Source organism: Syzygium oleosum, unplaced genomic scaffold (genome assembly GCF_021117445.2).
Source record: "Syzygium oleosum isolate NSW1041296 unplaced genomic scaffold, Sole_v2.1 Sole_v2.07, whole genome shotgun sequence".
NCBI classification, from domain to species: domain Eukaryota; kingdom Viridiplantae; phylum Streptophyta; class Magnoliopsida; order Myrtales; family Myrtaceae; genus Syzygium; species Syzygium oleosum.
Genome location: NW_026607491.1, coordinates 10844788 through 10871741, shown reverse-complemented (window position 1 = coordinate 10871741; position 26954 = coordinate 10844788). Strand labels below are relative to the sequence as shown.

At 42.0% G+C, this 26954-nt stretch overlaps 6 protein-coding genes across 8 annotated transcripts; 4 read left to right on the top strand and 2 right to left on the bottom strand.

The window, feature by feature from the left end:
* Positions 1-1953: 1953 nt before the first annotated feature.
* On the top strand, positions 1954-6178 carry LOC115693435 (pentatricopeptide repeat-containing protein At4g02750). The gene is made up of 2 exons (XM_030620464.2): positions 1954-3718; positions 4351-6178. The coding sequence occupies exons 1-2, from the start codon at positions 2177-2179 to the stop codon at positions 5155-5157; spliced, it is 2349 nt and encodes a 782-aa protein (XP_030476324.1). The 5' UTR covers positions 1954-2176; the 3' UTR covers positions 5158-6178.
* Positions 6179-7002: 824 nt separating this feature from the next.
* LOC115694112 (bifunctional 3-dehydroquinate dehydratase/shikimate dehydrogenase, chloroplastic-like) lies at positions 7003-12879 on the bottom strand. Of its 3 annotated transcripts, none has more exons than XM_030621325.2 (11): positions 12592-12879; positions 11905-12146; positions 11667-11772; positions 11084-11302; positions 9610-9956; positions 9236-9299; positions 8894-9002; positions 8668-8811; positions 7787-7935; positions 7382-7544; positions 7003-7272 (listed from the first exon to the last, which is right to left on the bottom strand). In XM_030621325.2, exons 1-11 carry the CDS (start codon positions 12814-12816, stop codon positions 7232-7234), a joined length of 1809 nt encoding a protein of 602 aa, XP_030477185.1. In that variant the 5' UTR covers positions 12817-12879; the 3' UTR covers positions 7003-7231. The 3 variants fall into 3 exon arrangements, with proteins under 3 accessions (XP_030477185.1, XP_030477125.1, XP_056169222.1); XM_030621265.2 differs by having other exon boundaries at positions 11075-11302; positions 12592-12878; XM_056313247.1 differs by lacking the exon at positions 12592-12879 and adding an exon at positions 12304-12446 and having other exon boundaries at positions 11075-11302.
* Positions 12880-12951: 72 nt separating this feature from the next.
* LOC115661519 (ferredoxin-3, chloroplastic-like) lies at positions 12952-15949 on the top strand. Its single transcript, XM_030583852.2, has 3 exons — positions 12952-12987; positions 13695-13884; positions 15295-15949. The coding sequence occupies exons 1-3, from the start codon at positions 12964-12966 to the stop codon at positions 15753-15755; spliced, it is 675 nt and encodes a 224-aa protein (XP_030439712.2). The 5' UTR covers positions 12952-12963; the 3' UTR covers positions 15756-15949.
* An 817-nt stretch (positions 15950-16766) lies between these two features.
* On the top strand, positions 16767-18971 carry LOC115661751 (uncharacterized). Its single transcript, XM_030583986.2, has 2 exons — positions 16767-17136; positions 18539-18971. The coding sequence occupies exons 1-2, from the start codon at positions 17058-17060 to the stop codon at positions 18883-18885; spliced, it is 426 nt and encodes a 141-aa protein (XP_030439846.1). The 5' UTR covers positions 16767-17057; the 3' UTR covers positions 18886-18971.
* Positions 18972-19271: 300 nt separating this feature from the next.
* LOC115694505 (uncharacterized) lies at positions 19272-21458 on the top strand. The gene is made up of 2 exons (XM_030621636.2): positions 19272-19547; positions 20591-21458. Exons 1-2 carry the CDS (start codon positions 19392-19394, stop codon positions 21224-21226), a joined length of 792 nt encoding a protein of 263 aa, XP_030477496.1. The 5' UTR covers positions 19272-19391; the 3' UTR covers positions 21227-21458.
* A 957-nt stretch (positions 21459-22415) lies between these two features.
* On the bottom strand, positions 22416-25725 carry LOC130138627 (vesicle-associated membrane protein 727). Its single transcript, XM_056313248.1, has 6 exons — positions 25606-25725; positions 24623-24877; positions 24334-24532; positions 24119-24239; positions 22823-22885; positions 22416-22731 (listed from the first exon to the last, which is right to left on the bottom strand). Exons 2-6 carry the CDS (start codon positions 24810-24812, stop codon positions 22591-22593), a joined length of 714 nt encoding a protein of 237 aa, XP_056169223.1. The 5' UTR covers positions 24813-24877; positions 25606-25725; the 3' UTR covers positions 22416-22590.
* Positions 25726-26954: the final 1229 nt, after the last annotated feature.

Sequence of the window (26954 nt, the reverse complement as noted above, 5' to 3'; positions counted from 1 at the left end):
TGAGGATAAGGCGTGAGCTCCCCATAATCATACTTGTATATTTGCAAGCAAGCAGGGCGGTAACGGTGACTGTTTCTGGCTGTGGCCTCTATTCATGACCATTCATCAGCATAACTGAGGGTTGGCTCCAACCACCTGGAACAGTGAACACGGCTCTTCAGAAGGTGAGGTTCTTGGTAAGGTAATGGTCAATCTTTTACCATTTTTTTTATGAAGACATAACAAAATACGGAGTATTGATCTCCAGAGTGCAATATTCTCTTGCCTTTTCTTCTTCCACAATGAGCTCTAATTGATCGAGGAGTGAATGAAAGTGATTCAGGTCTCTTATAGGTGACAATCTCAGCAATGTAATCCTTCTAAGGCAAGCAGAAATTAGTTTCACTTCCAGATAGGACTTCTGGTCAATGAATCTCTCTCTATGAATGGTGTGGGAAGACGTAATTGGGATCTTTCTTACTAGGAAGAAATGACGAAATGTTAGGACATGCAAATTAATGCGAATTCGATACTACGGTATGCTATCAATGCTCAATGCCTCTCCGATAAGGTAATTGGAGCTGAACTTACTGTGGTATCACTGCACACTTCATTGTCTCTGTGAGCGTAAATGATGCAACTGCTTACCTCTGTGGACGAACCGACTGTCCAGGTTCACTCATTAGGATCTAACATTGTCAACCCTGATCTAGGACAGGTGGAGGTATGCACATCTGCTGCTAGTCGTTCATCTGGCTAAGAAAGCTAAATGTTGCAGCGCTACTTAGGGAGAAACATTTGACATCATCGTTACTCTTATGTATCCCGCGACTGACAAGAGGTCGACCATCTATCTGAATAAGGACAATGATTTGTCTTCCGACTCTTAAGAGTATCCGAAATGGTTCTGAATGTGACCCATGTTGTCATCGAGTATCGGGCACACGGTTGACTGGCATTCGGAAGGAGTTCGACTTTGATTGGTCGGAGGATGTATCGTTGGTCTTTGAATAATCTCGATCTGGCAATGCAACATCTGCATGGATGGGCTAATCTTATGTTTGTTCAGATTGTTTGACTTGCGCTGAGATGCCAATCCACTACTGCTATCCGCGTCTTTGCTTCCTCGCCATCCTCTTTTAGCCGGCCACGATCAGTCCACTGCGGCAATCGCCACCAATTCATTGCCTCTGTAACCAACCACTCTCTCATGGGATAGTATAGTGACATTAATTGGGTGGAGGTACTTGTACTACCAATCGAATTATTCGCTCGTAATTAGTTTAGGTTACTCTCTTTAGTGGGATTTCAATTCAGATTGCCCAGTGTATAAGATTTAAAAGGTAAATTTTGTTTTTTAATAGAGTTTTATATTAAAACAAATATTGTTAGGCTCAGCACATGTTCGGATATCTTTGATTTTTACCTTTCTGTTTTGTTTTTCCTTTTCAAGTAGCTGTTTGGAATTTGATTCTTATTTAACATCAAGCATCTTATCTTCCACAATTTTATAAATGTTAACTTGTGGCGGATTAGATTTCTACTTAGTTTGCAAAGTTAAATCAGAATTTTTTTTTCCTTATTAAATCTTTGAAGGAAAATAATAATTGGCACTCCGGACCTTTCGGTACCTTGGGTGTACCATACAACGCGACAGCGTAACAAGTCATTAAATTGATTTACAATATTATATAAAATCGTCGTGATCAAATGCAAAACAATTGTAAAGGAAGTATGATCCATTGCACCCGTCTAACAACATGACGTTGACAACGATTTTTCATGGAACCCGACATGGATCGGGTTTAATCAAGGCCTTTTTTTGGATCTTTGGTGTGGTTAAGGTGTTACCTCACTAATGGAAGGGAGCCGAAGCTTCAATAAGGGCTTTCGTCATGTCATGTTCCCTCAATTTCCTCAAATCTTCATATTCCGAGATCCTGACGAGGCACAAGACGAAATCAGTCGTAAAAGACTATGATCCGCTGTACCCACGTCTAACAACATGACGTTGGCAACATTTTTTTCTGGGAACCCGACGCATGTCGGTCATCATCACCACTTCTCGCCGCATCCTAGTCTTGCGAAGCACCAGGTTTCGTCATCCGAATCGACTCGTCATCGTTCGTGCACATGAGGACCCTCGTCGTCTATCGTTCCCCTCGCCCTCCCCATCCAAGCCCTGACAGCTCGAGGGATGCTGCGCGGGAACTACTGGTACAGACAGTTTCACATCAGCCGCTCCCTTCGCTCGCCTCAGCCAACCGTGAAGACGAGCTCAAAGCCTTCTTGTTGGAGGCGAACATCGCCGCCGTCGCCATCTTCGTCGCCGGAAGAGAGCGGACCAAAGCGAAAGTCGCCGGTCGCCTCGGGAGTCCCTGCCGTGATCAGATGGAACATGGCCATAACTTCCCACATGCGCAATGGGCAATGCGAGGCCGCTCTGAGGGTCTTCAACTCGATGCCCTGCCGGAGCACCGTCTCTTACAATGCCATGATCTCTGGGTACTTGCAGAATGACAAGTTCAGTCTTGCCAGGCAAGTGTTCGACGGAATGCCCGAGACCGCGAGAGATTTGGTTTCGTGGAATCTGATGATCTCTGGGTATGTGAAGAATAGGGACCTTTTTGCAGCTCGGGCGCTGTTTGGGTGGATGCCCACGAGGGATGTAGTCTCTTGGAATGCGATGTTGTCGGGTTATGCCCAGTATGGGTATGTTGATGAGGCACGCGGCATATTTGATGAGATGCCGACTAGGGATGCCGTGTCGTGGAACGGGTTGCTCGCGGCGTACGTACAGAACGGAAGGCTAGAGGAGGCGCGGATGTTGTTTGACTCGAAGACAGATTGGGAGGTGGTACCTTGGAATTGTTTGATGGCTGGGTATGTGAAGAAGAAGCGGTTTGTTGATGCTAGGAATCTTTTTGATAGGATGCCGGTTAAAGATGAAGTCTCATGGAATACAATGATTACCGGTTATGCGCAGAATGGTGAGTTGTCTGAAGCAAGGAGACTGTTTGAGGAGTCACCGACTAAGGATGTTTTTGCATGGACAGCAATCTTGTCTGGTTATGTGCAGAATGGATTGTTGGATGAAGCAAGAAGGATTTTCGATGAGATGCCAGAAAAGAATACAGTTTCTTGGAATGCAATGATTGCTGGTTATGTTCAATATAAGAAAATAGACATGGCAAAGGAGTTATTCGAGGCAATGCCATGTCGAAACATTGCTTCATGTAATACAATGATCACATGCTATGCTCAGAGTGGCAATATTTCTCAAGCTAGAAGTTTGTTTGATGAGATGCCTCAGCGTGACTGCATCTCCTGGGCAGCCATTATTGCTGGTTATGCTCAAACTGGTCATTGCGAGGAGGCTTTGCATCAGTTTGTAGAGATGAACAGAGCTAGAGAAAGATTAAATAGGTCTGCTTTTACATGTTCATTGAGTGCATGTGCTGATATTGCTGCCTTGGAGTTGGGAAAGCAAATGCATAGCCGACTAGTCAAGGCGGGATATGTGTCTCGGTGGTTTGTGGGGAATGCACTTTTGTCAATGTATTGCAAGTGTGGAAGCATAGAAGAAGCTTATGATGCATTTCAAGATATATCGGACAAGGATGTTGTCTCATGGAATACTATGATTGCTGGTTATGCAAGGCATGGATTTGGAAAAGAAGCTTTGGTGATTTTTGAGTCAATGCAGGCAGCAGGCATCAAACCTGACGATGTAACAATGGTAAATGTCTCCTTGACCTTTTCTTTCAGTTCAGTTGAGTTCCTTTCTTGTATGAAAATGATCATTTGTTGGGAGTTATGGAAAGCAATTTTCTAATGGAGAGTACAAGAAGAAAAATGTTGAAGTTCTGTAGTTAGCCCCTCCAGTGCTGCTGCTTATTGGAAGTTAGTTCCGCCAAGATAAGTATCATATATCAGCGACCATATGCTTCCTTGATCCCCAATGGATCCCCAATATTAGTGTTCTCCAGAGTTAGGGTCACCTTCATGATGATGATTCTGTATTTAGAGTGAGACCTGTTGAAAACATACCTTCAGTCGCAATGATGAACTAAAAAGTAGAGTTTATTCTATTTTGCTGCTATGGTTCTGCATGAACTATTTAATCTTTCCTTATATTCACCTTTAAATCCATGATGAAGGTGGGTTTGACAATGAACTTACTCGTTTTTTCTTCAGTACATTCACTGAAGATTTTTAACGGTTAATTGGCACCTTCAAATGAGCTTTTACCTAGAGATATTTACATCGTTAGATTGTAAGCATAGTAATTCATATATGATGGTTTTCTAGCTTCATGTTACATTTGACGCCTGTAACTTCTCTACCTAATATCCTAGTGGCTTCTTTCAGGTTGGTGTGTTGTCTGCTTGTGCCCATAATGGTTTAGTCGAGAGAGGGCTGAAATACTTCCATACGATGCATGAGGATTATGGTATAACAGCAAATGACAAGCATTACACTTGCATGATTGATCTTCTTGGTCGATCTGGACAGCTGGCTGAGGTGGTTAAGTTGATGAAAGACATGCCTTTTGAGCCTGATGCTGCAACATGGGGTGCTCTACTAGGTGCAAGCAGGATTCATGGCAACACTGAACTAGGTGAGAAAGCCGCAAAGATGATTTTTGAGATGCAACCTGAGAATTCTGGCATGTACGTACTCCTCTCAAACTTATATGCAGCATCTGGTAGATGGGCTGATGTGGGTAGAATGAGATTGAAGATGAGGAACAAAGGTGTAAAGAAAGTGCCTGGTTATAGTTGGATTGAGGTCCAGAACAAGATCCATACATTCTCTGTTGGTGACCCTTTCCACCCGGAAAAAGATAGAATATATGCCTTTCTAGAAGAGTTAGATTTGAAAATAAAGCTTGCAGGGTATGTTCCGTCAACCAAGTTGGTTTTGCACGACGTGGAAGAAGAAGAGAAGGAGCAGATGCTAAAGTATCATAGCGAGAGGTTGGCTGTAGCATTTGGCATCTTGTCGGTTCCTGCTGGTAGACCAATCCGAGTGATCAAAAACTTGAGAGTTTGTGGGGACTGCCACAATGCATTAAAATGCATTTCAAAAATTGTAGACAGATTGATAATCTTAAGAGATAATCACCGTTTTCACCACTTTAGTGGGGGTTCATGTTCTTGTGGGGATTATTGGTGAGAATAAAGAGAAATTTAGTGGAAAGTTAAATATGCCATTAGACATTTTTATAAGACAGAAACAGATTTGGCTACACTGTTGGGAACTTGTAGGCTGGAAAAGGGAAAATAAGAAAGACACAGGCTATCTTTTCCAGCAACACTGGGTCTAAATTGCACTTATAATTGATCTCTGTGGGCTTTTTCAGCAGTTGATCGGAAGGAGGATATCCGTAAGTATATTGCGTGCTTCCATTCCTCTGGACTCATCTTCCCAGCGATTGCTTGGCCAACAGTTTTAAGAGCAAGTGGCAAGCCTTTGTACTCTTCAATCACCCCAGCAATTGCTTGGCCACATACTTCTCCATTTGGTATCTCCTCCGATGGAGGATGAGCAGACACGTCTGTGACGATTTCGAAGCTGTGACCCTTATCCACGAGTTCTTTCACTTCATTCTGCTTCGTCTCAACCAACTTGCCAAGCTTGTAGATGGACACGCAGTTCTTTGGACAGCACCTCCCATACACTTCTTCCTAATCTCTCCGTCGCCTTTCGACAGAATGTCAGTTTCCATGCTTTTAATCCACCGATTCTCTGCTGTTGTTGCTTGGCAAGTTCAGCTTTTCTTCACGTCACTGCAGAGATTATTGAGTTGTTCCTTGGCTATCTCCAAGATCTTGAGTCTCTTGAAGGTCCATGCAGTAGGAGGCATGCTTGGAACTGCAATCCGATAACTTTGGGAGCATCTCCAAGATTGGACTCACCAAATGTATGGTGAAACAGCAGCGTTATGCACTTAATTACACACTAGATGAAGTTTATAACAATGAATGACATCAACTCCGAATACTGGAGGTCGTGTAGTCTTCATGTGGTGTGGGCAGTATTATTTTACAGGTCGACTAATATCTCTGCAAGACAACTGATCACACAATGCTGTTTTTTTTCCTTGAACGTCAATCATGGGACCACCTGTTTTTTCTCCATTGTCAGATTGGGCGAGAAACTAGAGCAATTTTTAGGTGCTTTTGGAAGCAGCCGTCACATGTTGAGTGAAGCAAATTTTCATATTTTCTTCCGATGGATGGGAAAGTCCTACTCCCTAAGCACCTAGAAGCTTTCTCTAGAGATGAGAGTGGACTTGTTTGCCGATTTCGGTACGATACGAGTAGACATCTACATTAAACCAAATGAATGATAACCATGGGCAAAGTACAATGAAGTACCTAATTTTCTTTCAAAATGACAATAATTTACGTGAAATGTTGGTTTGGATGGATAGGAACACCACGTCCCAAGAGATAGAGAGTCTCTCATGCTAAGGGATCCATGCTTTGTTAGCGACACGAAAATTACTTGCCAACGGGCAGTCAACATGTTTAAATGAGGAAAAAGAGTGGAAGAGAGAGAGAGAGAGAGAAGAATGTTTTCCTTTGAAATTTGTGACAACATTATCAAATGTTTGAATGTCGGATCACTTATCAACTTTTGTTTTATATGTGATCAATGGTAAAATGCGTAAAAGAATTGCAATAATATCACAAAATAATACGAAAAAAGAGACAACGCCAAGGAAGGAAGGAGGAAGGGAGGGAAAGTAATATTCTTTATAGGTTGCAAGGCTTGATGTTCACAACAGTCACTCGTTTTGATACTCAAATTGGAATGAAACAACAGAAAATTGCCTGGACAGTTTGCTTAAAGTGGAAGCGGGTATGCTTTTACCGCAAGAAGCAATCAAGCTAAAAGTTTAATAAGCAGTATGGACACGCGACAAAACAACATTAATATAGAGCAAGCAAATGGTGTTCTCACCTCTCAAGCATAAGCATATTTTCCAAAGAAAAAATAAATAAACCAAAATGATTCACAGCGAAAGTTCATTATTTGCCAATGAATTATATGATATGATTCGAAACTAAACCGAAGTACTATCATACAGGGTGATAATGAGCATTGATAATACATAACACCTAATCTTCAACTGTGGACAGATCACGCCACCTGAGAAGCTAAAATCAAGTCCATGTTGGCGTTGCACTATAAATGGGAAAAAATGTAGATGTGAGAGTAGAATCCAAATCCACCAATCTCTTCAGTACTTCGACATAATTTTCCTGAACAGTTCTTTTGGTGCTGCAGACAGATAGCAAACACATAATGAAGAAAGAAAGCAGAAAAAAAGATGGAAGTCCAAGCTCATGCAATAAGTTACATACTGATATGCTTATAGTGGTTAGCTTACCAGGTAGCCCCGTGTACCTCTCATATTGCCCATACGCCTGTCCAATGAACATCTCCAAGCCCGAAACAGTGGTCGCTCCACATTCTTCAGCTTCCCTCAAAAGTCTGGTCATTTTGGGGGTGTACACAGCATCAAAGACTAGCGAATAATGCTTCAGAGCATGCTGCAGAGAGACAGAAAGCAACTTCAATTTGTTTGACAATATTGAATCGCAGTGCAATTGGAAATCTGACAAGGCAGAACTATTCGACAGCAAAGACCAGACAATCAAAAATTAAGGGTTACAAACATGTTCAAAGGGTAAAGTACATCAGCTTGTTCTTCTTAGATACCTAAACAAAATATTTAAATTGAATAAAAGGCAGATAAGTTGTAGTCGTGAATGAGCACTTAAAAGAGGTCAACCTTGGGGATTGGAGTTTCATCAATTTTAGGTTGCATCCCAATGGATGTTGTGTTTGCAAGAACCATCCCATCTTCTGGATGGAAATTCTCTAAGTCAGCAAGAGATAAGGCATCTCCTCCAATGGTCTCCGTGAGCTCTCTGGCTCGATCTTCAAAAAAGAGAAAAGGGTATAAATCATCATTGTACTGTGTAGAGGATCTATAATGTTCATCTATTCCTTCTCTTCCATGTTGTAGTTTGAGAGGATGCTGCCATCGTGCACGCAAATTGAAACCATAATATGTCATCAACATGTCGTACACCCCAATTTCAATGTACCGTGAATGTGGATATGGGATAACCAAGAAATCAGCATATAGAAGCATAGTAGTCAACATACAACAGAATTAAAAGAGAAAACCAACGAGAACAGGAACTCGTAGAAGTAAAAAGTAGAACACATGCTTCTAACATCAGAGCTTAGCATTCTTCATTAGTCGGTCAACTCTCTCTCATATTTCGTCAAAAGAAAACAGTTGATTTGACATCGCAGAATAATTTATATGACATTTAGATAATACATTCCTCCAAAGTTTTGGCAGAAATGCCGACAAGAAATTGAGTGCTAACAAATACAAGACTTATCTAAAATTGTGGACCTTTATCGGGAAATGTGATGAATCAACAATATAATAGTATAAAATGTTAAGTTATAGAATGCTTACGAACACATGAACCAGAAGATTTCAAATTCTAATCCCATCCACTCACATAAGTCGATTGCTGAATTATCCATCAGTGTGTAATTCAAGAAGTCGTATTGCCACAAGACTTAATTTCTCAAGGTCAGACGAACCAATCAAGTAAGCAAATACATTTACCCCATGCAAAAGTAACTCACCATAGGTGCGGTTGGCAATTACTACTCTGGCTCCCTTTTCTTTAGCACCAAAAGCAAGTGCCTTCCCAGCACCACCAGCACCAATCACGACAAACAACTTGCCATTTAAAGGTGAAGCACCTGCGGTGCTCCCATTATGTGAACCTGTAATAGTTAAGGGCAATGTTCAATTACATCGAGAGAACTCGTCATAAGAATATTTTCAACACATAAACGGAAATTAAACCTCGCAGTCCATCCTCAATTGCAGAAATGGCTCCAACATAATCTGTATTATAACCAAATAACTTCGCATCACTCTGCCTCCTTATTATGCAATTAACAGCCCCAATTGACTGTGAAGTTAGAAGAAGACAAGAGTCAATAATGGCATCAAGCTTGAAACCTAGTCATTTTCATATATAAATAACTCTTCCGACTCCCAACAAAATACGCAGCTTGGTTGACTGGGAAAATTGAATAATTCAAATTTCGAGCCAGGGGTTTAAATTATATTATAGTTGTGACAACTTGAATACTTTGGCTACGGAACATTCATAAATCACTGGCAGCAACTTAGAATCAATACCTTAGCAACCGGATCAACTTCATCACAGCATTTCACTGCAGCCTCCTTGTGAGGAATTGTGCAGCTGTTCATTTTTACCAGGAAGGATCATTGTCTCATAGCAACATTGGATTATCATAGATACTAATCTCGCATGGGAACTTCATGAAGGAAAGAGTATGACTGTAACTCCATGCACATGCTAGAAACAGCATACAAGATCGACAACATATTAATGCAGTTAAGCGGGAAAAGAAGAAAAATTCATCCTTTTAAATAAGTAATAACAAGCAGCAATCGAAAAGATTTTTCCACTAAGGTGGTCGAAGAAGGTTACTTTCTAAAAGGTTAACAATAGACGCAACGACGCTATAACTGTCATACAGAGGACGAACCTGAATCCAGCAAAATCAGTGGATGAGTAAGTTCGGAGAAAGCTAGCGACATCATCCACCAATAGATGCAAATAAACGCCATTAAAATTGGCTGATTTGAATGCTTGATTATATAAAAGAGGTGATTTGCTGTGGCCAACTGGCTTCCCAATGATACCAAACACTTTGGTATCAGGCCCTATGCTTCTGAAGTTGTACAAATCCAACAGATCCTTGATAGTTGGTTGACCAGGAGCTGATACTACTCCTGACTCAAGCGTACCAAAGGTGAGAAAACCACCAAACTTTGCACAAAGAACCCGTGAAATTAAACCCCTTTCGCCCATTACAATGCCTATTATTGGAACCTGAAATTTACAATATCACTTGGAGGGTCTTGGTATTTAACACAGAAACTTGCCCAGTTACTGTTCAAAGCGAAGAAGAATGATTCTTGAATAAAAATAGGACAATGATGCAATCAGGCGATAAATTAGAAGATGCAGGAGGATATGGAACCTATGAGCTTCGCAAAAATAAAGGATATTGGCAGTTACAAATATCGTGACCAAGTTGTCAGGTCCATATCATGAACCAGACAAGTTTATTCATAACATGTGTTTAAGATACTCCATAGATTCAAGGAACAAAAGATCTTCTAGTTTCTGCAGTTAAGCAAGAATTCTCTATGTTTGACAGTTACTTTCAAGGTTGTCGCAAATTCCTAGGTACTAGGGAGTGTAATAATATAAGATGGAAAACGTTAAATCCAAGATATTCAATAGACATAAGTAAGAGAACGTCAAAATGTTACTGAAGCCACTGGACATTGTAAGAAAGAATAATTAAAACTGCAACGCATGGTGTCGACACATTATAACCAACAGATTGAGGTTTGACATCCCATCTGCACTTTGTGTGATCTTGAGGATGCATAACATACAAGACTACACTAACATTTGATTAAACTATCCAAAATATGATGCTAACGCATTTAAAGTTCTCAGATACTTGATTTCCTTTGCCATAATTATGATAGCCGACCTTTCAAGGCGGGGATGTGGTTTCCGTGTTCCATGGTCAACAGAACTTTTTTAAAGAAACGATTAAAAAAAAAGACCATTCCACTCTGTCTATTAAGCCCCACATGAACATGTAATTAGTCATGAACAATGAGCTCGATCGTGCTACCTGAAACAGGTGCTTAAATTACTATATTTTACTGATGATCAGCTTGAGAGTACAGACATATTCTTGATTCTCTGTTGTATTCTTGACCTTTCTAACAGTGGTGAAGGTTTTTCTCTCTTCGTTTCTTCGGCTAAAACTTGATAAACAAGGTAGCCTCACATGCAGTTAGTTCTGCCTATGTCAGAGAACATGCGCAAATACAAAGTTATGTTCTGTGATGGCAGCAGACATTGAAACTTGCGACGACATGACTCAGAAAAAAGTCAAGATCTAGAAGCATTGGCAGGCCACATACGCTGCTTACTTGGGAATGCACGGTTATGTGGAACATCCGTGCAACATCAGTAATATCCAAGGCAGTTGTAGCAATCTTCACTATGTCTGCACCTGCTGCTTGGATTCTTGCCACAAGGTTGCCGAGGTCCTCAATAGATGGAGTGTTCTCATAGTTGTGAGAAGAAACTACAACTTTGCACTTCTCTGGCTTTCTTCCTTGTATAGATGCATTGAACTCACATGCAACCTTCACAAAGCAATCATGTTAGCCCTATAAGGTAAAGTTATATAGATGGAACTCTGATTAATAACTTGGAAGTGGGTGAATTAATGCAAATGTTCGGTGCTTCTTTCTGATTAGATATTTCTTTCGAAGCAAAATATGAACATTCAAAAATGACCCAAACTCTAGTTAATTCTTTTGATCTTTTTTAAGGAAGACACTATAGCAATTTTTTTATTGAAAGCAATGCCATGATCTCAAAAATTCTAGAGCTCAAGCCAAATTTATTAGACTAACGTAAAATTTATCAAACTGGGCAGTAATTTTCAAAGTGTTAATGGCCTCTCAACCTTATAAGCTTTCATTAACATATCAATCAGAAGGATACCTGAAGCTCGACATCAACATAATCAGCCCCCAACTCCATTGCTAATCGAAGGGTATCCAATCGAGACTTGTCATCACCATCATACTGGCCACCTTCCCATTTTGGTCTAAGGAAGTACGAAAAAAAGCATTGGAAGGCTTCAACATTCCACACAAATTCACACCACTCAAATCACACAAAATGTAGACTATACAGAATCTTCATGACAAATCCATTCAGAAAGGAGCTAACGGCGAACCTGTAAGTGAATAAAGTTGGCAAAGCAGAGGCTTCGATCAGGGTTTTCAAATCTTCATGCGGACTGAAATTCTTCGGACTGTCCAATCTGATCTCCACAAGGTCAGCCCCACTAGACTTTGCCTTATCCAATTGGGTTACCATCTCTTCGACCGACCCCGCCATTATAGGAACACATACCAAAGTTGAACTCCTCCTCAGGGCTCCACTCTCCATTTCGAGCTGAGCAGAAGAAGTCGCAAGCTGAACCACAATAACCAGAACCAAAAATGGGCAAGAAATGTAAAAGCTTTACACTTGCAATTTGTTTAAGCTGATACGAAACAATGGGTAGAAGCAGAACTCAAGAAAGCCGCAGCTAAATCAATCAATTGAACACAACGCGTCATCAGCAACAAACCAATACAAAAGCACCCCAAGAAACAAGAATTGCACGTAGAGAACCCCTTTGCAAGTAGAACTACGCCAATCAGCCAGCTGAAGAAACCGCGAATTCAACGAGATAAGGAAGTGAATTAATTCAGTTCGAGACGATGAACCAATCCCAAGACTGGCAAAAGCCCAGAAAAGAAAACTGCAAGCTTTATTTTCCCCCTCCGGAGTTAGAAAACGAAAAGATTCATCATGGGTAAGGCGAGGCAACATATGCTCATTGTTTCGTTGCAGTGGGTAGGCAGGTGATGATTACCAGGACGTCGCCGGTGGATGCCATGGAGGTTGGTGAAGTGTCGGCGAGCGGGTGATTAGCGGAAGAAGAAGCGACGACAAGTGTGGTGGTGGTGGCGGTGGTGGGTCGGTGAGGGAGAGGGACGGAGACGATCAGTGGCGGCTGCTGCCTTGTCGGGACATGGCGTGGGTTGGTAATCAACCCGTTTGGGTCATACTTCGCTTTCCAAATCGGCAAGCACAGCATATTCTCTCTCTCTGTCTCTCAAATACAGTGTAGAGACTGGAATACGTTACGACAAGAATACGAGATGAACAAGTATGTGCGACTGCTAAGGAGTTTCCCGAATGTTGTTGGCAAATACTCGCCCAGATTGTCTGGATTAACAGTCCAATGATGTACTTTTCATCTAACCAGGTATTTTCTGTTCTGTCATTGATTAAAAGAGATCATATAAGAATCACATGTTATTCCCTAAAAAAAAGAAGTGAATCCCACATTAATTCAAAGGAGCTGTGATTAATTCATACATTCTTTTTTCTTGGTAAGTTAGGTAAAATGGGAAATAGATGATGGAAAGATTCAAATGAAATGGAAGGAAAATAGGTTTGAATGGAAACTGTAACGTGCTCTTCTTCTTTGGGTGTGAATTGAGAAGGAACAACATAAATTAGTATAAGAAAATAACCTTTGACTTGTTCATGATGCATGTAGAAAGCAAGGTCATTAAGGGGGAGGCTAATTGAGATTATGCCAACTAAGCAAATTGCTATAGGATATAGATTAAGCTTTTCATTTTTATGGGTGCAACAACAAAGTAAATACAAAGAACAAATGAAGAGAAAACCCAAACTAATGAATAAGTGGACTTCGGCTCTTGCAACAGTCACCTAAGTTGTCAAAAAAATCTTACTTTTTGGTCTTGTGAACAAAGTAAATGGTAGTTTTTTGACCAAAAAAAAGCGTTCTTTTTTGCAGAATTCTGTTTATTTTTTACTTCTTGGCAATTCATAACACACTAATCGAGATTAACCACATTAGTACAAAAGTCAAACATTTTGGAGGTCGAAAGAACATTATAATCATATGTCAGCATCAAAGCCATTGTACTGTTACTCTCGCAGGCCCTAGGAAGGCATGAATGGCCCGAGCGTCAGCGAGCGAGTGACGAGTGCATTTATATATGTACACACAAGAAAAAGACAGATATAAAAGAGACAGTCCAACGCACGGGGCAGGTTCTCGCACTGTTTTCCTCGGACTTTCCGCTCTCAAATCACCCCTCCCGGTCCGATCAGATCACCTTCTCAAGCCGTAAGATTTTCCCCCTCTCGTTTGATTCCTTTTCACTTGATTTTTCCGTTTACTTTCGGCACAACTTTTACCGTTTTTTTCTTTTGTGGGTGGATTTCGCTTTTCTGCGAATCTCTTCGTGGGTGGTTTTTCCATCACTTTTATGACGCCTTCCTAAGGGAAAGGAAGGAGAAGGATAAAGGAAAAATCTTAACTGGATTGACATGAACTGATCGATGGAGTTATGATAGCTGATCATTTCGTTTTCTGGAGCTGATGTGACTTTAAAGTATTGGATCATCAGACGGTGGTTTTCTGGGCTCTCTGTTTAAGCTTGTTGTTCAGGGTATCGAGGACCTGTGCTGTGTTTTTTTGGTGATGATCTTGTTAAAACATAAGAAAATATTGCTTTTCGGAATGTGATTAGTTGATAGTTTGTCAACTATTTGGAATGGTCTTGTCATTGATTGACAATCTGGGCACCGTTGGCAATTCATTTTCCCTAGTGAACAATTCTTGGTTTTCTGCTTGTTGGTTGACGTTTAAATCACGAGTTTTTCTTTGTTGAATGTATTTTCTGTCCATGCGGAGACTGTAAGTATCGCTGGGGCGCAATTGAGGCGCGATGCTTGCGCAATTTGTGGTTGTCTTGATGACCAATTGTTGTTTCCATTTGGGTTGACACGTTGATCATTGATTGCACCGGCAAGGATTCTGATATCTTTATGTGCATTATATTTGCCTGAAGGATAAGGTTAATATATTTTGAGTACGAACACTAGTCGGTTAATATTTGAGCTTGAATTGCTTTTGAACTTAAAGTTTTATTAGATTGCTCGTGGGCCAGAGTTGATGTAGCTACTTGAATTGAGTTCATGAACCATGACTGCCTGTTTGTTTGTCTACTTCTTTGTCTGTACTTGTTACAATTTCATTTGCAATCATTAGGCAATCTTATTGAAAAGTAGAGAAGCCCATTCATTTTAGTTGCTTTCTTCTTTGAATTTGCGAGACAAGAATAATGTTGTGAAATGGGGATATGGTTTTCCTAAAGAGCTCTTCAACTCAATTTCTCTTGCGGAGAAAGACGTGCTTGTCGTTGCTTCTACATAGAAAGAAGTTGTTGAGCGTCGAAGTGTATTAAAAGATTAGTATGTCCAAACGTCAACCTGTAGAGTAACACGGTGTCATACCCAGTATGGTTATCTTAAAATTTGAAATTCCTGCTTTTAGCTGAAACTTGGTTGGGAATTTGATTTTAACATTCCAAAAGTTCCTTGCTTGAACTATGAAGGAACTGCTATTATTCTACTCTTTTTCCTGTTCATTGGTTGGGAATTTGAAGCTTCTGAGCGAACCTGAAAGCCATGAAGACGTGTTCTTTACATTTAACGCTCACTTTGTACCTTTTATTACTTGGTCTGTTCTCAGGACCAGATATGTCGACTGTGACGCTTCCCACATATTGCGCGCTCAAATGCACGCTCCCAGACAGACCCTCCGCCTTCATTAAGAGCCCAAGTTCCTTGGCTTCCACAAGGAGCGTCACGAAAGCCTTTGGCTTGAAGTCTTCCGCCTCCTTCAGAGTATCTGCAATGGCAGTGCACAAAGTGAAGCTGATCGGACCAAATGGGGAAGAGAACGAGTTTGACGCGCCAGATGACCAGTACATCCTCGACTCCGCTGAGGATGCTGGGATCGAGCTTCCTTATTCGTGCAGAGCTGGGGCGTGCTCGACCTGTGCAGGCCAGATGGTCTCGGGAGAGGTGGACCAATCGGACGGCTCCTTTCTCGATGAGAAGCAGATGGAGAATGGCTATGTGCTGACCTGCATCTCATACCCAAGAGCCGATTGCATGATTCATACCCACAAGGAGGGTGATCTTTATTGATCAAGTTAAAGAACTGCAATGCTTGTTATTTTTGTCTATTGGAAAGAGAATTTGTGCCTGAATTGGGTTCTGGTCACAACCTGAGCTTCATGGATTTCGGTGCTTTCTTGGTGTTTTTGCAGTGACAATTCTTGTTCTAAATTAGTCTTTTGGCCTGTGTTAGTCTTGAAGTCGGATATTAGTTGTTATGTTTTTAGCCCGTAAGGAATTTTAGGAATTTTCGGACATAGCAGTGGTGCTCGCTGTCCTGTTTTTTCATCAGTTACAGAGCAAGACAAATTTGATATTATCTTCTCTTTGAACTCGCAAAAAAAGAGTACAAAATGAACAGTCGAAAACAAATTTGGACGCAAAATCATTAACTGAATAGAAAGTCACGCAACTGCTTGGATATCTCTCATTATCAACATTCAACAGACGAGCATTCTCATAAATGTCATCTGGTATGCCTTCTTTGTGATATCCATTTTGTTTTGTAACAGGTGTTCTGTACCTAAGTTTTGTATATGCAAACACTGTTTTATTCACCATATTTCTTTTATAGTAGGTCATATAATTCATTCGGAACAAGCCATATTTCCGCGACACGTAGGTTGACGTTCAATAATATATGAAACCGAACACGTACCTCTGCAACACGATGCCACGTTATTCAGAATGGGTAGAGAATGGATTAGGATAAGACTCCAATGCTGCTCGGAAAAAGTGGCCACCTTCATATACAAGTCATTCGCTTACCGCTATATTCATCAAATTCTTCGGATGTACTTAATAATGAATCCATTGACGAATGTCTTAAAGGTACTAGTTAAGCAATCAATTAAAAGAACTTTACATTTTTCGTGCGCCGCCCATGTATCATTGTAAAATCAGTACCTTAAAATTAAAATATTCCAAATAAAGTATAGTTTACACGTTAGCAATATTCTTTCCTTGAAGAGTGAACGCACTTATTGAAAAAAGCACTTTTTTTGGCCCATAAAGAAGCATTTCAAAGTGCTCACCTCCTAGTTTTCAACGGTGGAAAGGCCATAAACCGAGCAACTTCCAAAGATTCTGGTCCCATGAAATCATGGCCATTTGTTCTTCTTTTCTCGATTCTGAAAAGATAAGTTCGAAGATAGAAGATGAACTTAAACTTCATGCTCCTCTTGTTTGCCAAAACCTCCTTTGTTTTTTGATTACCATGTACGAAGGTGTGCTTGTGTAAGTTAGTCTATACTAGGTGGAAGAGTGACGTGCTTAAAAGGACTTGGGAGGACAAGTAGAAGCATCAGTGGAGAAGGTTCATAAGAAAAAAAAATGACAGGAGTGCTTCTCATTTTCCTCTCCTTCCTATGTATTTTGGCATCTATCTCTCCTTCAGAGACATCTGCAGCAGGTGATCCTTTTCTTACTCCTGTGTTTGTCCAGGTACCGTTCTTTTTCTTGTGAAAAAGGCCTTCTCTTTCGGGTCGTTTTGAACCTTGAACTACGATTTTCAGGAGTTCTTGTTTTGATGAACTGTGTGATTACGTATCAACAGTAAAACACAGAAGGAGGAATGGGATACACTTTGCTTTGTGGCTTCTATACTTTTGATGAGTTTCTTTTCAACCATTATAGGGACATCTAGGATTTTAAGAACCCCAAGAAAAAAGAGACAGTCCTTAAGAAACCTTATCCAGAGTGTTATGAATGCCCATCGCCAATTGCATACCTCGCTTAAGAGATAGGCTGGTGTTTCGATTGTACGAAAATTTCTTAAGTCGACCACTCTGTTGTTTGCTTGAAGGCCAAAAGCATGTCAATTTTTGATCTGCTTTGAAGCTTCTAATTGTTATAATCTGTCACTTTGTAATGCCTGCGTAAGATGTAAGCACTAACAGTCGTGCATTTGCAACTCTTATTGGCATTTCTCACTCAGAAATGTGGTCGTTTTTAAAAGTGATCTCTGGTTGGATAGAGATGTCCTTTGTCTCCCCACAGAATAAGAGCATTTAGGAAACCAGCAAATTTAGAAGGATGATATCGTGCCCATGTTATCTTCTTCAGAACAACAATTTTCAAGGGTTATTGACGCCTGAAACATCGGAAACTGCTGATAAGAGCATTTAAGAAACCAACAAATTGAGGGCAGTTCCAATCTATTTTGTTCAGACCCTTTTTCTGTAACTTTTACATTGCTATTTCTTCCTTCGTCTTGTTCCTTTCTTGTAGCTTCAGCTACAGTACAGTTAGCTTTCTTTATCAAATTCTCCATAGCCTTTTGAAACTTGAGATAGCAACAAGTCTTTTACCATTTTGGGAACATATCCCTTGTCCCCCACCTAGAAGGGCATTGGTTCTTGTAGTAATCTTTTTTTGGTGGGTATACGATGATATCCGATATCATTTGAGGTAAAAAGATTCTCGCAAGATTTAAGTCATAAAGCTTGAACAATTGGCTTCACTGACAAGACAGGTTGCTTTCGACTTCATGGATCCTAATCCTTTCCTTGAATCCCTTCCAAATAAATGATCCCAGATCCTTTCTATTTCAGCCCAATGAATTAGCAGGACTAAGGAGTTAGATAAAGAAATCAGTGATGGTATAGGATAGTTCAAACTTGATATTTTTCCTTAATGCACTCACACCATTTTAATGATCAGAGAGTGACTGCACTTTTTTGTTGTTACTCAATTTGCTCAATAACTTGAAGGTGATGCCCAGCTGACTATTAGTCAGTGAGACGATGGTTGCTTGAACGCATGTTCAATGCTCGTCGCTTTTCATCTTTAATGACCCTCATGGTTTTTTGCAGACTCATTGCAGAAACCCGACTTGCTAGACAGACGACTGAACGGAAAAGGGAGGAGTGACATAAAGCACAGCTCCAACTTTGCCCGTGGCATTCCGCGTAGCGGCTATGCCGGAGGCAACACACATGGAGGGGGCGAGGGCGGGACTAATGGCGAATCGGGATCGTCATCTCCAAAAGGCGGTGCAGCTGTGATCCCCATATATGCTGGCGCCGGCGCTAACAATAACCACCACCAGAGCGTCCACCACGGTTCCGGCGCCTGCATCAGGAGCCGTGCGCGAGTCCATGCTCTCATTGCAGCCGTACTGGCCCTCTGCTGTTTGTTCATAGAGAATGTTTGCATTTGATCGCGCGACATTCACAATAGATCTCGTGTACATAGAAACAGTAACTTAAAACTCTGCAATAAATGCAAATGTGTAGCTTGTTTCCACTTTGGTTGGCCTCTTATTTCCTTGATGGATGATTGCTTCATGGTGAATGACAAGAACGAAGAAATGTTTGGTGTAGCTTGCAATGGAGGTATTTATCGATTATGGCAGGGATGAAGTTGAAAAGAAAACATATATTCTGATAGAAAAGTATGTAGCTGACGTCCCTGATGACATTATAGAACGATTCAAAAGTCAACAAGGAGAGGGCGGCGCAAGATTTGCGGGTCCGAGTTTGCCATCTCTCCTCCTTGCGGGTCCGAGTTTGCCATCTCTCTTCCTCCTCCTCCTCCTCCTCTTATTTAAACTGCACAAAGTGAGAGACCCAACAACGTTTTCACGATCCGTACAGCTTGAGTGAGTCGATCCAAGGGGGACTGTGTGTGCCGTGATCGTGTTGCGTGCGGTGTTGTATCGTACGAATGGCAATGCAAGGTCCTTACGACCAGGAAACCAAGAGATACGTGGACGCACGGCCCCGGTATCCCGACCAGTGGTTCTCCAAGCTCTCTGCCTTGACCTCCCGCCATGCCTTGGCTTGGGACGTCGGCACCGGCAACGGCCAATCCGCCGTCACGGTCTCTCTCTCTCTCTCTCGTGTAATTCTGCTTCTATCCTTTGATGTCCGTCACGATGTCCAAGGGATTTCGATTGGTGTCTTCAAATTAGACCGAGGTTGATTCTGTGAATCTGACGTTCCGGACAATGCGAGGGTTCTTCGGGTGAGCATGATACGAGCCTCTCGATCCATTCGTTTGGTCTGAAATCATTGTGAGCTCTAGCAGGAGACACGTGTTGGAAATTCTCGATACCCTCGTGGTTGATTTCCTTCAATTAGTACTAGTAGTAACATTGGCAGATTGGGTACAAATGCAATTGTTGCTGGGGTCAACAAATGCGGATGCAGAGTGCTCATTATCTGCCTGATGCTGACAGCTGAGTTCACTAGCTCTCTGAGTGTGTCTTCCTGGAAGATATAAAAAAAGAGGAGAGATTTTCATGATTCCATAGAAGTAAGAGGTTGCCCAAATAAGGAATTCTACATGAACTGGGTGGTTCATTCAGGATTCGACATTCAGATTACTCGGAAGGTTCATTAGTGTAAGATGCCATGAGAACCTGTGAAGAAAATACGATATTTTGGGTAAATCGGGTGGTTCGCTTAGGTTTTTTGACATTGAGGTTAGTCAGTAGTTCATGCAGGCAATAGGTCATGTTCTCTGTTGTCAACTTAGATGAAGTATCTGTGGTCTAAGCCGCTCTTTTGTCGTACTTACCGAGTGAAGGCCGTCACGATCTGTAGTACGAAAGATCATTACTAAGGAGGATGCATTTCCTGACTGATTAGCATTGGCAAACTGTTTGGCCAACGATCTTGAACTCCTGAAATGACCAAATTGACTTAGCAATGAGGGACGCCTCTCAATTTGTTCGGACCTTGCTGCCTGTTTTCAATGTCTGGTTGTATGCATGGAGTCTCCAGACCAATGTCTTTTGCTTTGTGTCTCCCCCTAGCTTTGGACAGCTCTTTGTTCAATCTTTTGCATCCACGATTACAATTTTTGGTCTTTAAATACACGAACTGTTGTAAAGAGTTAACAGAAGTTTCTATCTTTTGCAGGTCGCAGAGCATTATGAGCGAGTGGTTGCAACTGACATAAGTGAGCCCATGCTGAAGAAAGGGATCCCGCACCCTCGAGTTCAGTACCTACACACGCCGCCATCCTTGTCCGAAGACGAAATGGTGGCAATGGTTGGGGGCGAGGACTCGGTCGATTTGATCACGGTGGCTACTGCCATCCATTGGTTCGACATCCCAAAGTTCTACTCCATTGCCAAACGGGTCCTCCGCAAGCCCGGGGGCGTGATTGCTGTTTGGACTTACACCGATATAATCGGAGTCAATCCCGAAGTTGAACGGGTGTCAAGACGTCTGCGCGAAGCCTGTAAGCCGTATTGGAAGCCGGGAGTGCAGTATGTGTTCGAAGAGTATCGGACCCTTCCGTTTCCGTTTGAGAGCGTGGGTTTAGGTTGTGAAGGACAACCCCTTCAGCTAGACATGCCGAGGGAAACGAGCTTTGAGACGTTTCTGAGTTGGCAGAGGACCTCGTCGGCAATAGCGACGGCCAAGCAGAATGGCGTGGATCTGTTGACTGATGATGTTGTGAAAGAGTTTGAGACCGCTTGGGGCGGATCTGATTTGGTCAGGACTGTCAATTGCAAGGTTTTTATGCTCGCCGGAACCGTCAAGGCTTGAACTATCTTCGTTTCTCGGCGCTCTTGTCGGGAGCTCATTACTGATAAAATCTTCCTAGTAGCTACTTTAGCGCCATTTTGGTGAAAATAATGTTCCAGAGTTGGGGAATATGCGTCAGCAGCAGCATATACTTGCAGATGCTCCTCCTGAGAACAAACTCGTTGTAAGGTCAATTTCTCCTGCAATTGCAATGACCTAATGTTTGGAATAATGACATGCAGTTTAGTGTCAAGTGTCAATTTGCCTTTCAAATGATCTTCGGGCATAAGTTTTTCATGAAGTTTACCTTCTCATGTAGTAGTCTTAGAGAATAATGTACAAGCCAGGGGAAAGATGATTACAGCCACATCCGTTCCAGCAACCCATGAACAAGTGAGTCACAGAAACCAGGTACTTATCATAGGATGAAATTGAAGATTTATTGAATTTTTTGCAAAAAATTGCAAAAAAAGTATCCTATAAGTAACGGAGTCTTTGATAGGGTTGCACATTGGCTAAGTGGTTCGGTCCCGGGACTGGAACTTCAAATTAACCCGGTTGAGCTTGATTTCGAAAAGTCGGAATCGAGTATTAAATTGGCATGTTCAAGATTTCACAAGAAAGAGGAGTTCATGTTTCGTTCTCTTTATAGAAGTTTGGTCCGACAAAATCGCTCGGAATCACCCTCGGAATCGGTTTCAAGTGAATCTAGCGATTCCAAAGTTGGATAGTTTACCGACCTTCTCTAAGGCAGTTCCAAAGTTCCCAACAATTCTCGAAACTAGTTTACTCGAATCAGACCAGATTGACGGGTTCGAAACCTGTCTAGTTCCGAGTAGAATCAACTTCAAATGCTCGCCCTAGTTCTAGGGTCAAGGAATTTTGGGTCATAACCAGTAATTTGCTTCCATATGAAACTCATATCTCGAATTCGTCTCGTTATCTCCTGGGTCAAAAAAAAGTTAACAATCTTTTCAATGTGCCTGCGAAGCTGGTATCGTGGTCATGCCTTCATATCGCCTTCATTGGCATGATTTTCAAGTTTACCTGACTACCCACATGTACGAGAACTACTTGGGGTTCAAATCGCAAGACGATAAACAAGCACATAGGCATGGAAAGAAGACTATCCGATAATACAAAAAATCTGTTCCTGCAGCGATCGCCGATCTTCCGAACTCTTAGTCAAGTGATGGAAACAAAGCAAGACTGCTCAAGAGAAATCCTGGCCAACTTATATTCACAGCAGAATAAAAATGGTCGATAAATTTGGGTATGAGATTCATAAATCCTAAGTGGTAGGCTAGCTCCACATACCAACAAACATATCCAGATACAAAATCATATCGTGCCTTTTCTTTTTACATCCTGAGAACGCCAAATTTTTATTTACTTCCCCATTTTGCTATGAGCCACAGCAAGAATATTACTATGACGACTGCTCCGCCCACCATAACCTTCATTTGGAGATTCTGAAACCACATCTTCCTACGCAGTTGCCTTCCTTGCCTTTGGAAAATGTCGGCCTGAAACAACGCGCATTTTTGTTCAATGACGTGGAAACTACTTGATACCTCTCAATCATCCCATCTGTAACTCCAAGAAAAGCAAGTTTACCTGGAACTGCAAGTTCTCTGTTTTGTCAACCAGAAGTTCAATTCTCTCCCCACGGTCCAACACCTAAAGTCCGTGACGAAAGAAGAAATAGCATGAAAATATGGCCCAATGGTCCGATGAAAACACATAACCTTAGAAACACGTGCTATATTTTGTATGTGTACTTTGACAAGTAAGATTTCAAGCGTCCATACATCAAGACAGTTCCCACTCAAGGATCATCAGATCCATCACCCATGGGATGTAAGTTTTCTTTCCTCGTAACATGAGGAAAAATATGATTGCCACATTTGAGAATCTACGACATCAGTATACCTCACCACCCAACTTGATTCCATTAATTATACCAGAATCCCTTTATAATTTGCAATAAACCAAAATCTATAAGATTTCTTTTCTTACAATAACCACCACACTTGTACTATTTCGCTCTCAATATGTTCAGAGAAGGGCTGCACAAAAAGAGTAAGATCTCCCCTTTCCCAAGGTTGAAACTTCCTGTGATTATCCTCCTCCCAGATTCTCTCTATGTGATAAAAGTAATGTCAATGTGACCAAAAGCATCTCATATCCATGCAGACAGTGCCCCGTCAAAGGATCGAGTTAATGCAGACCAAGGGAAAAGTTTAATGACCATAACGTGGTATGCCCCCGGAACAAGGACAGCCTCTCTCCAGACAAATCATAAACGAAACTAGTACTTCAAGTAGTCCTCTCTGCATTTAGCACGTTAAATACTCCCTAATATCAACCACTTATTGAGGTTAAGCATATTTCTTTTTCAAAAATTCATCATCCAATTACTCTTTAATCTTTATCAACATTTTCGTCAGTTGATTCAGGAGTTTGATGCAACAATTACATATCCTCAAGATTGTAATGGTTCATAACATTCGTTGATCATATAAAAATAACTTTTAAACTACCAATGGCACCATCGGCACCCTCACATTAATTAACCAAGCAGACCAGTTTTATCATGTTGTCAATGATATGAAGCCACTAGAATCACTGAAATGGCAACATCAAAAACAGACAATAACAAATGTCTTTCTCCAAAACTCTTTCAACTCTCATCTGCTTGTCCGAAGAAGAGTTGGCAACTAATACTCAAAAGACGTGATGTTTTAATCTAAAAGAATCAGAAATTTCATGCACAGCATCATGCCACTACAAGTTTAAATACACGGGGAACTTATGGAATTATCCACCAACATCAACAGGTCTGTCTTCATTTTCAGTTTGACCATGCTCTTCTTCGGAGCTTACAGTACTTTTTTTATTAAAAGAATGTACCTTTTCAATATTGTCAACCATAATCCCTTTGACCTCTGTTATCTGAGCCTTCAATTTGGATAACTTACTCATCTCCTCTGGATGGCTCATGCAGTACTGCATATGCTCCTTAAGTCTTGGCCTTTTAAACAAAGTAACATGTCAGAGAACCATATGAGATGAAGCAGAGAAGACAAAAAAGAAACATAAGAATCGCCAGTTCATTGTATAATCACCCAAACTCTCGGTCAAGGTTGTACGCGATGCTAAAGCGATCTTCAAACAAATCGTCATCCTCATCATCATCTGCAAGTGGATGTGGGTCCCCACTCGCAATACTGGCACCATAACGCTGCTTAAAATCATCCTTCACTCGCTCGAGAAACACGAAAGGTACACTTCTTCCGGCGGACTCATCAGCAACAACAAGGAAAACTGCATGCACGACAAACATTGGTCAACCGCACTACACATGAATCAATCACATGTAATGATGAGTTAACTAGTAAAGAAAGTTATCCATACCAAACCCGCCGTCTATCAGGAAGTTAAACGTGTGCCCATCACAGGAGTACGTGTACTTGCTGCTATTAGAAGGCAGCTTCTGCAAGCACTGCACAGCAATGGTACTAAAGTTTCCAGAAAACTGAGTGTGCTCTGCCAGAACAACAGTTCCTTTCGCCACAAAGCTATAAATGAGGCCTTTCTGACTCATTTATTAACCAGAATCTGCAGGTCCAGCAACCCACAAGAAGCTTCAACCAATTTGGTGACAACAAGCTGCGGATAGCAAATAATTTCTCGAAATTAGCACGACCAATCAAACGGAACTTCAGTAAAAATTTCTGCTTTTTTCTCCCTAATGGGAAAACAAAGGCAATGTAACAAACTAGACCGGCAGCAATAAACGCAATAAGCAAGAGCAATGCGTGTCGAATAATGGCCATCGACCGCGCGTGATTCCAAAAGAAACACGCCTAGCAACTTCAATCATTTCCCCCCGGAAAACTCACTCCCACTCAAACAAGGCCAATGGAAGAGGGGGGGAGGAATCACGCTTATCGACACCGCATCATCAGCTCCCACACAAACCTCTTCCATCCAGGCCATACGAGCTCGCCCAACGCATGCAATCACAACACCGACCCGAAAAACGACGCCGCCATCATCAAGAACCCCAACCCGACAAAAGACAGACATCATCATGACAACACCCTGAGCAAATCCCAAGTCGGGTTCTTTTCCCAACCGTACGTAATTCCCTGACACCGAAGCAAATTCGGGATGCCCGGGGGGATCAGTGCCCAAGAAATCGAAATCCACCCAAAATTTCCCAAGAAAACAAGAAAAAAAAAAAATCGATCCATCTTCCTCGAAAAAGACGGCAACTTTCCAAGAAGGCGAAATCAAGGCCGATCGGATTCAGACAACATAACATCGTACAACTCGAGAACGAGAGAGCGAGAGAGAGAGGGAGAGAATACGAAGAAGAATCTGCGGTTGAGAACCTGGAGGTGCTTCGCGGAGAAGACGAGAGAGAGAGGAAGTTCCAACGACTTGTTGGTGGTGAAGGAGATGGGATGGGGATCGTGCGCTGAAATTTCCGTATTTTCCCTCGACCAGCATTTCTCGGTTATTTTTTTCCCCTTTTATTTATTTTAATTTCTTCTTCTTTTTCGCCCATCTCGGCTTAATTCCCAAAAAAACCCCAAACTTTACACTTTGTCATAATTATATCATGAACTTTTTTTTGTCTCAAGAAAAACCTCAAACTTGTATCCGAGTCCCAAATCTGCCCTACCGTTATAAATACGTCCAATTAACGTCAGAAAAAAAAAAACAGAATCAGCAGCTGCGGCGTGGCCAAGCCTTCGCCGGTGGCCGCCCCACAGCCGCCGGGAAGGAGCGGCGGCCCTCGCCTGGGGGCGCCTCCCCCAGATCGGGGGCTGCAGGCCCTCGCCGGCGACTCGCCCTGGGCGGCGAGGGTCGCCGGCCTTCGGGAAGGCCCGGGCGAGGGCCGCCGCTCCTTCCGGCGGCCGTGGCGGCGGCCCACCGGCGAAGGCTTGGCCACGCCGCAGCTGCTGGTTTTGTTTTTTTTTTTTTTTCTGACGTTAATTGGATGGATTTATAACGGTAAGGCAGATTTGGGACTCGGATGAAAGTTTGAGGTTTTTTTTTAGACAAAAAAAAGTTCATGATATAATTAAGATAAAGTGTAAAGTTTGAGGTTTTTTTGGGAATTACCTTTTGCCTTCTTTTTTTTTTCTCCCCCTGTTTTCCCAATTTTGCCCTCCATCTCTCTGTGATGGATGGAATCGAGATCACTGGGCTCCGACGTCAAACGTTGTTGGCTGGGCCTTCGGACTTTTTGTTCGATCTGGGCCCAAATGGCCAGCATCAGAAACTCCACCCAATCATCTACTTCTATTATTATAATTATTTTATTTTATTTTTTATTATTATAATCGTGGGAATTCACATGATGAATTCATGCCAATCGCGCAATGGACGACGGGGACCTCCTCCACGATTCGCACTGTGGCGACGGATGCGAGCCGAGGATCCTTGGACTCGCACCCGATGCAGCACCACCGTTCGCAGATCGACCCGTGGGCCGAGCCCCCGAGAGGTGAGGGATCGCACCCCCTCATTAGTCATTTCCACTTCCACTCCGTTTTCTGGCCAAATTTAATTGCAAAGCGATTGAGATTCTTCAGAGGTAGCGAGGCTGGTCTGTATTTCGGAAACATCCCCGGCCTTTCCTCGCCGTGGGGGAACTTCGAGCAACCCTTCAAGGTACCTATGTCCGCAGATTCCACGGTCCAAATCAGACTTCGTAAAGAAGGTTGAAAGGATT